At 38.8% G+C, this 13,300-nt stretch overlaps 3 protein-coding genes across 8 annotated transcripts in view; 2 read left to right on the top strand and 1 right to left on the bottom strand.

Moving 5' to 3' along the window:
* The window catches only part of LOC111263597 (histone demethylase UTY), a 75,228-nt gene extending 70,000 nt beyond the window's left edge, over positions 1-5,228 (top strand). For all 5 annotated transcript variants that reach the window (XM_022838805.1, XM_022838804.1, XM_022838806.1 and 2 more), the window contains 2 exons: positions 213-380; positions 608-5,228. In XM_022838805.1, coding sequence (XP_022694540.1) covers positions 213-380; positions 608-631 — 192 coding nt within the window. In that variant the 3' untranslated portion in view covers positions 632-5,228. The remainder of the gene's footprint in view (positions 1-212; positions 381-607) is intronic.
* Positions 4,994-9,499, bottom strand: LOC111263598 (uncharacterized). 2 transcript variants are annotated; one of them, XM_022838810.2, is made up of 5 exons: positions 9,445-9,499; positions 9,203-9,276; positions 7,641-7,725; positions 6,817-6,962; positions 4,994-6,668 (listed from the first exon to the last, which is right to left on the bottom strand). In XM_022838810.2, the coding sequence occupies exons 1-5, from the start codon at positions 9,461-9,463 to the stop codon at positions 6,462-6,464; spliced, it is 531 nt and encodes a 176-aa protein (XP_022694545.1). In that variant the 5' UTR covers positions 9,464-9,499; the 3' UTR covers positions 4,994-6,461. The 2 variants fall into 2 exon arrangements, with proteins under 2 accessions (XP_022694545.1, XP_022694546.1); XM_022838811.2 differs by having other exon boundaries at positions 9,472-9,495.
* Positions 9,500-9,703: 204 nt separating this feature from the next.
* aay (phosphoserine phosphatase) overlaps positions 9,704-13,300 on the top strand; it is a 15,746-nt gene continuing 12,149 nt past the window's right edge. Inside the window, exons 1-2 of the mRNA XM_022838801.2 lie at positions 9,704-9,858; positions 10,250-10,447. The gene's annotated coding sequence lies outside the window, so the exon portion shown is untranslated. The remainder of the gene's footprint in view (positions 9,859-10,249; positions 10,448-13,300) is intronic.

The raw sequence follows: 13,300 nt of genomic DNA, 5'->3' as shown, positions 1-13,300 counted from the left end.
TATATAGGCATTCAAGCCGATACACTTCGAAACAGAGATAGTTACACGAGTCCATTTATTTTCGGTTAATGAAGATCCACATTAACCATGCCGACAACGACCCCATCCGGGCATGGTTGTGTGCGGTAGTAATAGTGTTAATTAACGCTCAAGCATAGCTAATGTTAGCTGGAATTGGTACTTATGTTAAATTTGTTCTTCTGTATACGCAGGTGGAAGTGTTCAATGTGCTATTTGTCAAGGAGATCGATAAAAAGCATATGGTACATTGTATTGAGTGTGCACTGAAGCTGAATAAAACCCTTAAGAACGTCGTTGTGCTGGAGGAATTCACTCATGAAGAGCTGCAGCAGGTCTACGATAAGTTTGTACTTAAAAAGGTAATTGGCCAAAGTAAATGCATTTTAGTTTACCACCTAAAAGTAAAGCAAGTTTCAAATAATAACAGCATCTAATGGACGTCTTTGACGCACGGTCCTCGTCTAGTATATTTCTATTAACCTAGATATTTACCTTGCACTACAACCTTACACTACATGCACGGTTTTCCTGCAATTACTTTAAATATTTTGCTTTGTCTGTTTCGAATTTCTGGACCGTTTTTCAGATCTCAGATCTCCCAGAGGCGTAACACATCACACGGATCTGATTTATATATCATTCATAGTACTATTTAGTAGTTGGATCAGAAGCGAAGTACCGAAACGATTGTTAAGCAAGAGGAAGAAGACTGGACGGTCCGCAGCTGTGTGTTTGTGTATGTCTGTGTGCGTGTGCGCGTGCGCGTCTAATTACGTGGTTAAAGGGCATAGCAGTTAGTCTGAAACGAGTCAAGAGCTGTGCGCTGGGTGGAATTTTTGGGATGGCTTTTTACATTATGATCAATATGATCGGTGCCCTAATCCGCTTTTGAACCAAAACAAGCAGAAAATAAAGTTTCGGACCACTTTTACATCACCACTGGAAAATCAAGCTCCCAGATGAAGGTGCTCGCTGAAGGTCGCAAATTTGGAAAGAAGTCTTTAACCGCAACCATTGGGGGAAATTGTGACAATATTGCTGGACTTTGATATATATATATATATATATATATATATATATATATATAATGTATTTATTACTTACCTTTACTATTCATATTGCAATTATGTAGGGATCATCTCGATAACAATAATGATACTTCTCATTATCATTTTCATTATCTAGCAGTGATGAATGCGTAACCTTCTAATGATATCCAACTGAACAAACGCAGTGTAGACCAGCTCGCCAAAAACTACCAAATCCGATCGGATAAATGCATTTCTACAATAGTACTGCCTATAGATCGGTAGATCATGACCGATAAACAAATACCGTATGGTCTACCGTAACATTTTCTCATTTTGGCGCCGATGGGGTCACATCACCCTCGTATCGACCGTGGCATTGTAGACATCTAGAGAAACCATGTTGGGATATCTATATTAATGAAAAAGAGGAAATTGAAGTAAAGAAAAAAAACGTATTATGACTAAGTGCTAAGGCCATTTTGCCTATCGTGGTTACACCAACAGGTCGGAATAAGCGAAACCGCTGTATATATCTATGTAAGGGAGGCCCTTTACTTACATATGTTGCATGACTATGGCAGAATCATGGCACGGAAAGTGACATTACTATCCCATGATACATAAAATCTACAGAAACATCTAAACTGGAGCGAAAAAATGGCTGAAACTTATTTCAAAGGTGCTCTACTAGAGTAAAAACTATGGCCTCATTAGCCATATCTAAATTCCTACAAGTAGTATTTATAGAGGATACGAAAGTACAGTAGCAATAGATGAAGAACAACAACTCAATAACATGACAACAATAATACAACAATCAAAAAAAAAACAACTGCAGATGGTGAATCTCAGTGGCACGAACAAGTAGTCCGGCAAACCAGTATTACGCGTATGTTTTGAACAAACGAAAAAAATTTGCAATACGAAAGCAAAAACATAATTTTATACTCAACGTTGCTCTCTGATGACGCGAGGGTGTTATCACGTTCGCTGTTTTTTTTTTTGTACACCTGTGAAATAATAGGTGGAGTCGTAATACTGTGGTCTCCTGTTTCTTAGGCTGGGGTGTGGGACGGGGAAGCGTCCGATCTTCAATATCCCACTACTACCTAAAACACAGACTGAAACGCTCTGTCGGTAAATTGACGCCGGTCTAGGTTAAACTCGCGGAAGCTTGGATGTTCCTTAAGCAATCAGCTGCCGCAAATTGTATTGTGTAGTCTGTATAATAAGTCTGTTTTTTGTTATCTGTTTGATGGAAGTGCTGTCTCGACAAGAGCTATCGATTGCGATCAGGAACATTTTCATCTTTCCGGTTAAATGATATTCAGCCGAAGTCGTTCTTTTCATAGACTATGTTTGGATCGTCAACTTCTAGCGACATATTTGACTTTTTTTTATGGGTCTAGTAAACGCGCTAAGGGAACTGAATTACTATTCGTAAGAATTCTAGGACAGGTCTAGCTTGAAACATACGTGTCTCTTCTCCTGTACTATTTATTTGTGTATTATGCCACTGTGTCTTTCAGCCTTTTGTTGGTGTAGCTGTGCGTCTGGATTTGGTACGCTTATGTACAATATCATAAGGTTTGTAGTTGGACTGTGAATTGTGTGAGTACAGGGTTATTATATGTAATAGGGCGAGAGTTTAGGAATCTTTATTTTATATTTGTACAGTACATATAAAAGTCGAAAACGTACACACTATGTATCTGTGAAGTGACTTTTTTAAAACTGTTAAAAGATCCTTATTCCACTCAGTATATATATGTGTGTGTGTGTGTGTAAGAAAATTGCGATAAGCGCCAAAACCAAACACCGAGTCACGACGATAAGCCCAAACTAGTTTACGGGACATGCAACATGTTTTCACTAAATAGATACATAGCTGTACCCAGCCAGCGTCACACAATAGGTGCTGCCGTGTCGCGGGAGATGCAAGTTGAGCGTGACCACTTTCTGCCACAAATTGTTCGATCAACGGTGCGACGGCTACCGTCGACACTGTCTTTGCCTAATCAACGGGTGTAAATCACTCGAACAATCCCAACAATCAACACTGCCATTTACTCATTACTACTGCTATAATTACTATTAGCTAAATCTCAACATATAGAACTATTTATACATATATAATATGAGAATAGGACATATGTTATGATTGAAAATAATTGCATGGAAAAGAGTAGCAACAATGGTCATCGATATTCCATATATTAGCGATGGTGTTGACGATCATGGTACCAATACGTGCACGTTCACCATACCGATCAGTGGGTATAGCGTGCGCGAATCCTGTACGTTGATAGAGTCAACTGAAAAGATGAAAGGACCTGTAAAACTATAAACGAATTCTGTAGCTACCAGTGAAAATTCTACTACTGATAATTACAAAGTGAACTGTAACTAAGTAAAGTTGTTGCGACCAAACGATGCTTTGATAGAATATAACGATGATGTATTGAACACCAATGTAATAATTAGTAGACAAATAATTATGGCAATCAGCATACAAAATACTGACAGTAGCTATAGAAAATTGTTTGCAATCTGCTGCTTCTACTGCCGTCGCTGCTCAAGGAACAATCTCCCATTTGACAAACGCTCGTCTCGGGTCATCTTGGTCTCCGCGTCAAACAGGAAGCTAAAACCAAACGTGTTTCTAGCACAAACAACGATAAACGCTATAGAGTTCATTAAATTTGAGCAAATCGTCCTTGCGAGTATACCTATGCTTTTGCTCACGGTAGTGGAAAGTTTACACAGTGCACAAACATTTAATCAGCGATACCTGATTTGTTAATGGCAAACTTGACAGCAACTCGACACAAGTATTTGCGTGTTTGATGATAATGTTTCGACGACACTGAGTGGAAAGGTCATACTAACGTGACTATGCGTTTATAATTAACAAGGAAAAGCAACAGTCACCTCGAGACGAGCAAAAAGTGTACAGATAGAATCATTATTTTCATCACCGACCAGAACATAGCTTCATACTTCATCGTAGTAGAAGCATATACATTACACCCTAGAAACGCATCCATTCTATAAATATAAAAACAAAAGATGTATCTATATAGAAATGGTATAAGGGTATTTCCACAACAAACCACTTCGCCATTAATAGCAGCCTGCTGCAAGGCCAGGTCGTATCGGACGGTGAATCTTGAGATGCGCCTTGCGTTCTCCTGCGCGTGCTAGCAGTCTTTTGACGATATCACTACATTATAGACAGGGGTGGAATCTATGCAGGAAAGAATCTGCATATGCGCTGTCCTCAAAGGGTCCAATTAAGTTCGGACCCCTTTACCAACGATAAATGGACGGAGATTTGGAATTATAGCTGGAACAAACGGTAAATGAAGAATCGACCAATTACCATGCTTACGCACTGCAGGTTAATTTAATCGCGTGTTGCTTGTGCTCCATTTATCGTCGCGGTGATTGCTGACTTTGCGAGGTTGCGTGTGAAGATGCTGAGCGGAAGTCTCATGCTTTCCTACGATTTTCTCCATGGTTTTGTATAGGCTGGTCCTACTTTTCTCTGCTAGAGAAGTTGTGTGTGTGTATGTGTGGCTATATGTTAGCGGTTGTGTGCGGAAACAGCCGGCGCAATCGAGAATGTGAGCCGTTGAAAAAAACGATTTAACGAAGTCAGAATTAATAGATGGATCATCATTATGTAAATGATATGTATTTGATGAGTGTACTTGCAAACACACGGCTATTCCATATGGAAGGGAACCAGACTGAGGAAATGAATGATGCTGATTGATGATGTATCGATTGCTTGATTAGTGAATGAATTAACTGATCGAATGGAACAGAGACAAACGGCGATTGAAACGTACGAGAGATCAACTATCAGCTGTGTTTTGTACATAATGATATACATAAAGATAATATTGGTAATATTATTAATAATAAGTACATAAATATAAATAAACACATTGGGCGTTTATCGACAACGATCACATTCTGGTTCCTGGACGAAAACAACATGGGTGGAACAGAATAATCAAGCGATATCTCGCTTCTTCAGGATCGCCTTCACATTTTTCCGTTCGTTCGGGCCAGGTTACGTTGCCGGAGTTTCTCTTCTGTATAAAGTACTTGTATAGTATCAACTCTACCGACGGAAAAATGTTTCAATAAATCAGTATTCATTTCACACACGGTTTGTTTTCCATTATTAGTTTGTTCCTGCTCGATTTATAATAATAACGTTTTTTATAATATATAGTAGGAGAGTGAGAGGAAATTCACTGATTTGCAGACTTGAGTTTCTCATTGAGAATTGAGTTTCATTTTAATTCAGTATGTACCTCACTACTTGACAAAAGTTGCCGGCATAAAAAGTATGATCGAATTAATGGAGAAATTGATAGAAGAAAAACCAAAGAAGTAGTAGAACGATTTTAGGCCCACAGATGGATTTACCGTTTTCGATATTATTATTATTAATTACTCAATGTTTACATACAGTTAAATGTTGTCCTTCAGAAATTTGTAACAGTTATACTTTTCTGTGTATCAGATTGGGCCTCATTGTTCAACTATTTATTCGGGTTCCGTTTATGATAATTATATTTAGTCCTACTTAATTGAAAGTAAGCTCAAATAGATTTTCAGTATTTTTGTATACAATAACACCAAATGAAATTGCTACGTTTGATAACTCTTATTCACCATGGACACAAAACACCTGTAATAAATTATATTAAACAGAGCGAGTAACATATGTGTAACATTACAAAACGTAGAGAAAAAAAACTTGAACAGAGTGGTCTTCCCAATTTAAAATGAGCTCCCACAAAATAGGTCCACATAAAACCAATAAAGTTCCGTCCCAGACAACAAAAAAGAATTAAATTTTACATCTTGAACGATGTCACATTTGTACAAATAAAGAATGTGAAAATGCAGCTTGGTACTTCTCAAAATCATTGCCAAATTTAAATCTGTCAGCTTCGTCTCACACTCAGATCATCCATAAACGTACTATCACATTCACACATCATACATTGAGTATCCACAAAATCAAGTTTTCCGATGGAATTTCACCGCAGTCATATGTAATTCGATAATTTACTACGGATCGATTTTGTTGCTGACAAAATTCAGCCTTAGTACTATCAACACCTTCTTACTAGTCTATATCGAACCGCTGTACATTATTGGCTTGTACGTTACGCAACAGGTTGAAAGTCCTGAATTTTGGGAGTGTTTTGGACGCATGTACAGTGTCGTCCTGAATAGGGCGTACACTTTGGAGTCTACGTTAATTTGCGTGTACTCCATAGGACATCTAAGATAATTATTATTTCAACTTTATACATAGTTTTTTTGAACTATACACATATAACCCGTATATGGCAGCAATACAGTTTAACATAGCTCGCTTTCCTACGAGGCGGTAATCTTCGGAAAGAAATTATTCGAGTTGGAACAGAGCATTTTGAGAAGGTGCACTAAGATATCTGAGGTTGCTTGCTCGAAGCTGCATAAGACATTAAATCCAAGGCGGTGGCAGAGCAACTGCAGATCGACAGAAGGAGCTGCTGAAATAACGATTACGTGGCGTAGCGACGAACCACCTTGACGAGCGCATGACTGCAAGTTATCGACAGGTGACTTACATACATTATATGCATAAGCGGATGGTAAAAGTGCAAACAAACACATAGCAAGTGTAAACAAATACAATATATATTGGCTAATATGCGCATCTAATAAAAACATAACCATTTGTTCTACAAACCTTGCGATGTAATTTGGCCAAATGTTCCAGAAGGCCATGTTCGCGATTTTCACGACAGGTGCCGCCATCAACAATAACTGCCTGCCCAGGACCCAGAAGAAAATCCACACGGCCTAGTCGATCCCTATACACGACATCTGTGATAGCTGCGTATGAAAAATGCAGTTTTTTTTAATATAGACTGTCCAATTCGACCGTGACATAACACTCGAATTTTTAGCCATCAGTCGAATTCCTAAAATTTGACTTGGATATCTGCGTACGAGCAGCTCCTGACGCTCAGAATAGTTTTTCATTTTTGGCAATATCCGGTAGCAAATCCGTCTTGCCAGAGCGGCAGGCAAACCGAACTTATGGTTTATAACAAAAACAAGTCTCGAAAAGCTAGGAACCAAAACTAACGAGTTCAATCAATTCGAAAATACGGAGAACAATGGACAAAGGCAAAAAACGCCACCGGGGCCATTTACCTACAGCCAAACGTCCGGTGATCTACGATAGACAGACCAGTCGATTCCCCAACATCAAAAGTTTTTTGTATGCTACGATACATACGGAATTGGAGCTGTGACTAGATCGATATTTGATGGCCGTTTAAAATGAGACAAATTTTTAACTTGTTTTGTTCATAATCAGGCATAAGCTACAAATTCATCTAATAATGCTCCTGTTATATTTAGAAGTATTCTATAATATTTTTTTTAGATAAGCTTGTATTGCTTAACCCAAAACGTGTAGGGGATCCCTAGCAAAATTTCATAGTAAACCAAGCGTCTTCTTTTTCTCATGTGTCTGAAGGTTTTTACTGTAGCGTATTTTCTCACCTTCAAGTGTACGAAGATCACTGTCCCGCCAACGTTCCGACGCAATGACGGTTGGATATAAAGACACTGATGTCATAGTGAATACCTGAAGGTGCATAAGTAGCTGTTTCATTATGGCATTTCAGGTCGTCATATTGTAAGCAAGTATGTGAAAGCTATTGCTACCATTCGTATTTAGAAAAATCCTCAGTGTTATAGCATCGGCTCTATGGACCGTTAATCTGGAAACGACCATTCAGTGTATTGTGTCCTAGAATGAACATGCTGTTATGGATGGCAACATGCGAATGGTTTTGGAGGGATAATATAAAAGTGCGTTATGTGCCTGTCCAAGAGCACCACTATGCTTTAATAGAAAAAAAAACTCGTGTTACTCAAAAATATCGAATTTATCTAGCCGAAGAGGAGGCAAGTCTGATTGGGCGATTACCAAGACATCTCCGACGTACATTGAAGCTAGGGTATTTCACAGTAGTAGCAGCGGCAATGCACGCCTCTAAAGTTTTTGACGTCATTGATAAGCACAATTTATGAGGCACTCATATACGAATATGTCGACGATACTAGAAGAAAACTCAATGAGCGTTGATGATAAAATAGCCCAGCTGAAGCCGTTCGTCCAGTCAACATTGGACACGATGAAAGCCAGAGGATAGAAAGTTGCTAGGCGCCGTCGATGCTGGTTTCTCTCGTTATGGTATCGTGTTCCATGGATAAAGCTGGATTGTTAATCAACGTGACAAAGCAGAAGCCATGAAGTTCCGTCGTGGAGGCCGCCGTACTGCTTTCGACACGCTCATCACAAGTAGAACGGTTTACGTACATCGCTGGCGTCATTCGAAATTGAAGCTGACCCTAGGCGCTTTCAACGGAATCATAATTGTCTGGGAACACCTCTTGTCAAAAGAGCTTGAAGGATTTGGCCAAATCAAACCAAATCTTGGTTCTTAAAACACGCCATAGCCCTCGATAGCGCACCGCTATTTGTAAAAGATCTGCCTTAGGGTCCTTAGACCTAACTTAATGTCTAAACAGTTATAAATGAAGTTCTAAGCAGCGCTAATTGAAGACTGAATATTGACTTGATTTATGTATGTTAAGAAAAAGCTAACATTAATTGTATGGAGCTTGAGCCGGAAGCTAACTTATTAGGGTTGAGTAACGTTCAACAACCAGTGGGCGCGAAATTAGGCATTTTCTACTTTGTCATGTAAAATAAATGGATACTTTTTTTTTTTTAAATATAAGCGTATATCGTATATCAAAGAAGTGGTCCTACAGAAAATACATACTGAGTACGTGGAGAAAGCTAGCAACTGCGGCACTAACAAGTAAGCGATTAATCGTAATAGAGCATATGTTATTTGACTAAGATATAAACATTATAGAAAGGCAAGCAACGAAGACGTACATTTGCCTCCTTCTAATATTGCAATGGCTTTCTGAGGAGCAATTAGATTTCCAAATGACAACACAACCTATCACATAGACATCTATTAAATACCCTAGACCTATTTATCGAATTATAAAATATCCAGCGTACGCTTGGCCTTCTTCCATACCTTTTTAAAGATACACGGAGTTACTATCCCAAACGCCCTCACAATGTTTCTCATACGCACACCCTCACACAGCTCTTGGCATCAGTACGAATTCACGGCATAGCAGAAACACAAATGAAAATACAACAGCGGAAAACGACAGCGGAGTATTAATTACCTACACAGATATCAAATAAACATGTACCGTTACCCAAATCAGATAGTACTAAATATAGACCCAGACAAATGTATGAGATATCCACTTGTTTGTCGTTCTTTCATCTTCTCACCAACAGCGGTTCAGCTGGCAGCCGGGCGAAATTCAAATCTTAGCCGATTTTCGCGGCCTTGCATGCCCTCTCTCTTGTACCGAAATTTAAAACGTTCCCGCGCGCGGGCCTCTGGCAGCCTCTTTCACGTGAACCCTTTCCACAAAGGCTACCCCGATCTTCCACGACATAATACATCCTCGACTATCAACTGCTATGTGTCTCCGTAAGCCCGTCATTTTTGCCCTTTCTCATGCAATATCTCTTGAGACGCAGCTCGAAGAGATTCATTTTCTGCTGTTGTCTATGTCATAGTAAACAGGCAGCCAGTGAGTTCCAATCAGACTTAGAGCCGACTCGCGCGACTACATAAGAGCTGATAAGACAGTCAGATACTTTGAAGACTCGGTACGTAAGTTGGGTCAAGCTGTGTATCTGTTTGCAGGACTTCCGATGAGAGTTTGTTGAGTAGAGATTGACACCCATCTTCAGTTTTCTGTTGCTCAACTTCAGTATATCCACATCCGTGAGGCAATAAAAGTCATATGGTGCACAGCAATAATGTTCTTCAAGTTTCATACTCCATCGCTTCGAGGGATGTTCTTGAGACTGAATCAGCCGTACTAGGTTGTCTAAAACATTGTTAATAAGATAGACACAAAACACTGTAGTATAGTTACTTCTCTGTGGTTGATGTAGCTGATGTACAGCTGTTCTACTGTGTGTATGTTTGTGAGGATCGTTTTTTTCTATCAGCTGTGATTTAAGTAGTGCATGTTTTTCTGAATTGTCAATTTAGTGCTGTGCCATTCCATACGTACGGTGTTTCAATCCACCTTGCGAATGGTGCTCTTACTACAGTTTCTAAAGGTGGCGAAATATCAGCAAGACAGAGTATTTACTATAGCCGCTGCTGCTACATGCGGACTCTTTCAACCGCTTAGTACGAGCCTGCGACCGTCTCCGCGACCTCTCGACTATGTGAAAGGTGAAATGGGTAAGCTATCTATTATATCTTAAGTATTATTTAATAGGTACGTAAAGCTAGAAGTAGTGTGGTTGGAAAGTGTGATTTTTTAAAGAAATGAATTATTTCTAACTCCGAGAATTTCTTAAATGTTTGAAGTATTTTGAAAAGTTTTTAACAATATCAATGATGGATTGGTAAACTCTGCAAAGGATTTTACTTCAGAGGCCAAATACATAAAGTGAAACTGAACCTTCTTACTAGCAGCACGAACGAGTGTACATTTTCTGTTATAAGTTCACCTACGAAACTTCTGCAACTGTAGCAATTCTAGCATCTACATGCGAGAAATACGTCAGTCAGGGCGGAAGGAGATGAAATCGTTTTGTGCAGAGATCTACAATATGTTTAAGAGGTACGCAGTACAATAAAAGACGCTAGCAGAGAAAAAAAAATTCGCTAATTTTAGACATAATAACTTAGCATCCGTGTTCTATACAAACATTTGATTATGTTTGTGTTTTGTTAACAGCGATCTGTGATGAACACGGTGCTATTAGTGCGCTAAGCTCGTATATTGTGTACCGCTCCGTTATCAAAGCTACGCGGTTCGCTTATGCTATTCATCATCACTTGTCGCTATAATTCATTAGGTTGTAATGTTTGCTCACACTAGAAAATCAAACGTGGTAACGGCCCCTGTTGAGATAGTAATGCTGATACATAGGCATTTAAATGATTGTGGTGTGATGAGATCTGCAGCTTCGAAGTGGTCCACGCTTGATTATCGCGGGGTTATCTTTTTACGACTGGAGTAATTAGAGCGTTCAATAGATAATCCGAATTGTAAAATTAATGCGGAAATGAATTGTAAACAAGGTTAACAATGTACACCTCTGTTTTTCTCGCAGAATAATCGGTTTTTTTTTTAAATATAAAAGGCTTATTAGATATTTAAAAGGATCTGCGGTATCTGATATAAAGATAATTGGGCACTCTGCAATTAAATTGTATTGCGTCGGAAAATCTCGGAAAGGAATGTGAAAACAAGAACGGAAAAATCGGATCGATAATGTTTGTATATCGATTGGCCACCCTTATAACACGTTTTTTTAATGTATCAAATGGTAAAAACTGTATTGTGTAGACCAGTAAAAAGTCATATCTTTTTACCTGTAACTGTGCTTCATCGACTTAAGGGCTATTAAAAAAGCCATAAGAATGGATACATTGGATCGGAAATCTGCATTAAATGCATTACGGTCCGTACTGATCCCTGTCTATATTTTAACGATGATTACTGCTTTGACATTTGCTTAATATATGGTTTCACAGAAATAAGTTTACAGACGATATAACAATTTATATTACAGTTGAACTTCTACTAAGTCCTTCTGTGTCTAAAAATAAATTCGCTCCATACAAAATAGCTTTCCAACTATTATATGAATAAAAAACTCAATGACACCTAAAATCTATTTTGTTTTTTGATAATCTGTAGTTGTTGGGTGTTGGCCAGACAGATAGTCGTCAAGTAGAGTTCGAATGGAGTAGTGAGTTATTCTACTGGTAGCTATCGTTAAGACCAAGTGCACTTGTATCAGACAAGCTACAGCCGCCGACTTTTGTAAGGTAGTGTGCATATAACGATTCAGAATTGCTAACCTCAAATATCTGATTAATCTCATTATAATCGCGTTTTTTCTTAAGGCATTCGTATTTCATGGCCTAACATCTAGGATACTAGTTACCAGATGAACATCGTAAAGCGGTGCGCTTCGCAACAGCGAAGTAGCAATTTTATCAGATTTGTTCTCATCCGAACTACCTCTAAATGTATCGGATGTCTAAATGTACGAATGCCTGGAACAGATACAGCCAGCTAGGTGTTCATGTACGAAAGCTCGAGGAATTTCATCCGCTCGTGACAAGGGTGTCCCAGAGAGCAGTGCTCCGAAATGGCATAACAGTATGACCTGAACAGTTTTCAATAGGTCGCGCGAAACGAAATATTGGGTTGAATTTAGACTAGATGAAGTCAAGCTAGCAATTCGAATAAATTGCTGTTTAGAAATCTGTTGCTAAATTGAGATACTGGACGCAGTCACAAGCACACAATAACGTGTCCCCAATTTGGGAAAACATCGTGATCTAATAGTTTTGTTTGTGAATTACACATTCACTATTGGGGCTTCTATGATGTCAAACGCGTTATTCGTAAACGTCGTCTAATAATACTTGAATAAGTTATTTTTCTTTCGTTCAGATGGTGGTTCAAATGTCACACAAAAATAATGGAATTCGGGTTGATTTCGGTATAAAAACAGAAGCGAAGTAACTCAGGTAACTTATAGTGAGGTTTAGAGGTACTTGTTGTGTGCTATCCTGCGATCAAAACAAGTGATCTAAAAGAAGCTGAATCTTCCAACGCCAATAGAATTCCTAAAGGCTTGTTGCCTGTGGTACAGCGGAGATAATTTCGTATAGATTATGGCAACAAAAGACCTATGAAAAGGAAGAGAAAGTAAATAGGATGAGAGAGGCAAGGACCGCTAGCATGGTTGCTCTGCCACCTGTTGAGTAACTCTGGATAAATCAGGCTAGATCACCTAGCAGTCTTTCAGGCACTATTGAAGATGAATTTGAAGATTTGTCGACACAGCAGGACAGTTCAGAGTCAGCCTAAAGTCGCACTGTATAATAAACTTACGGTTAATCATCGCCGCAATACAAAAAACGGACTGTTTAAATGCAATAAGACCTTCATCGATATCACGGTACCGATAATCACGTTTTTGTTAAGGGGAATAGTCGTAAATGAATTTACAGGTTAAATGGATATTAATCGGTAGAAGCGAACTGATCGTTTGCCGTGAGCAAACG

The sequence above is a fragment of the Varroa jacobsoni genome, unplaced genomic scaffold, assembly GCF_002532875.2.
Source record: "Varroa jacobsoni isolate VJ856 unplaced genomic scaffold, vjacob_1.0 scaffold_775, whole genome shotgun sequence".
In the NCBI taxonomy this organism is placed as follows: domain Eukaryota; kingdom Metazoa; phylum Arthropoda; class Arachnida; order Mesostigmata; family Varroidae; genus Varroa; species Varroa jacobsoni.
This window is presented reverse-complemented; position numbering and strand designations above follow the sequence as displayed.

Bases quoted from the DNA above. Each gene is read 5' to 3' on its own strand.
- LOC111263598 (XM_022838810.2), bottom strand. The intron at 7,726-9,202 runs GTATGGAAGAAG...ATGCACCTTCAG, and splicing joins CTCCGTGTATCTTTAAAAAG to GTATTCACTATGACATCAGT. The intron at 6,669-6,816 runs GTTTGTAGAACA...GATAACTTGCAG, and splicing joins TGGCCAAATTACATCGCAAG to TCATGCGCTCGTCAAGGTGG.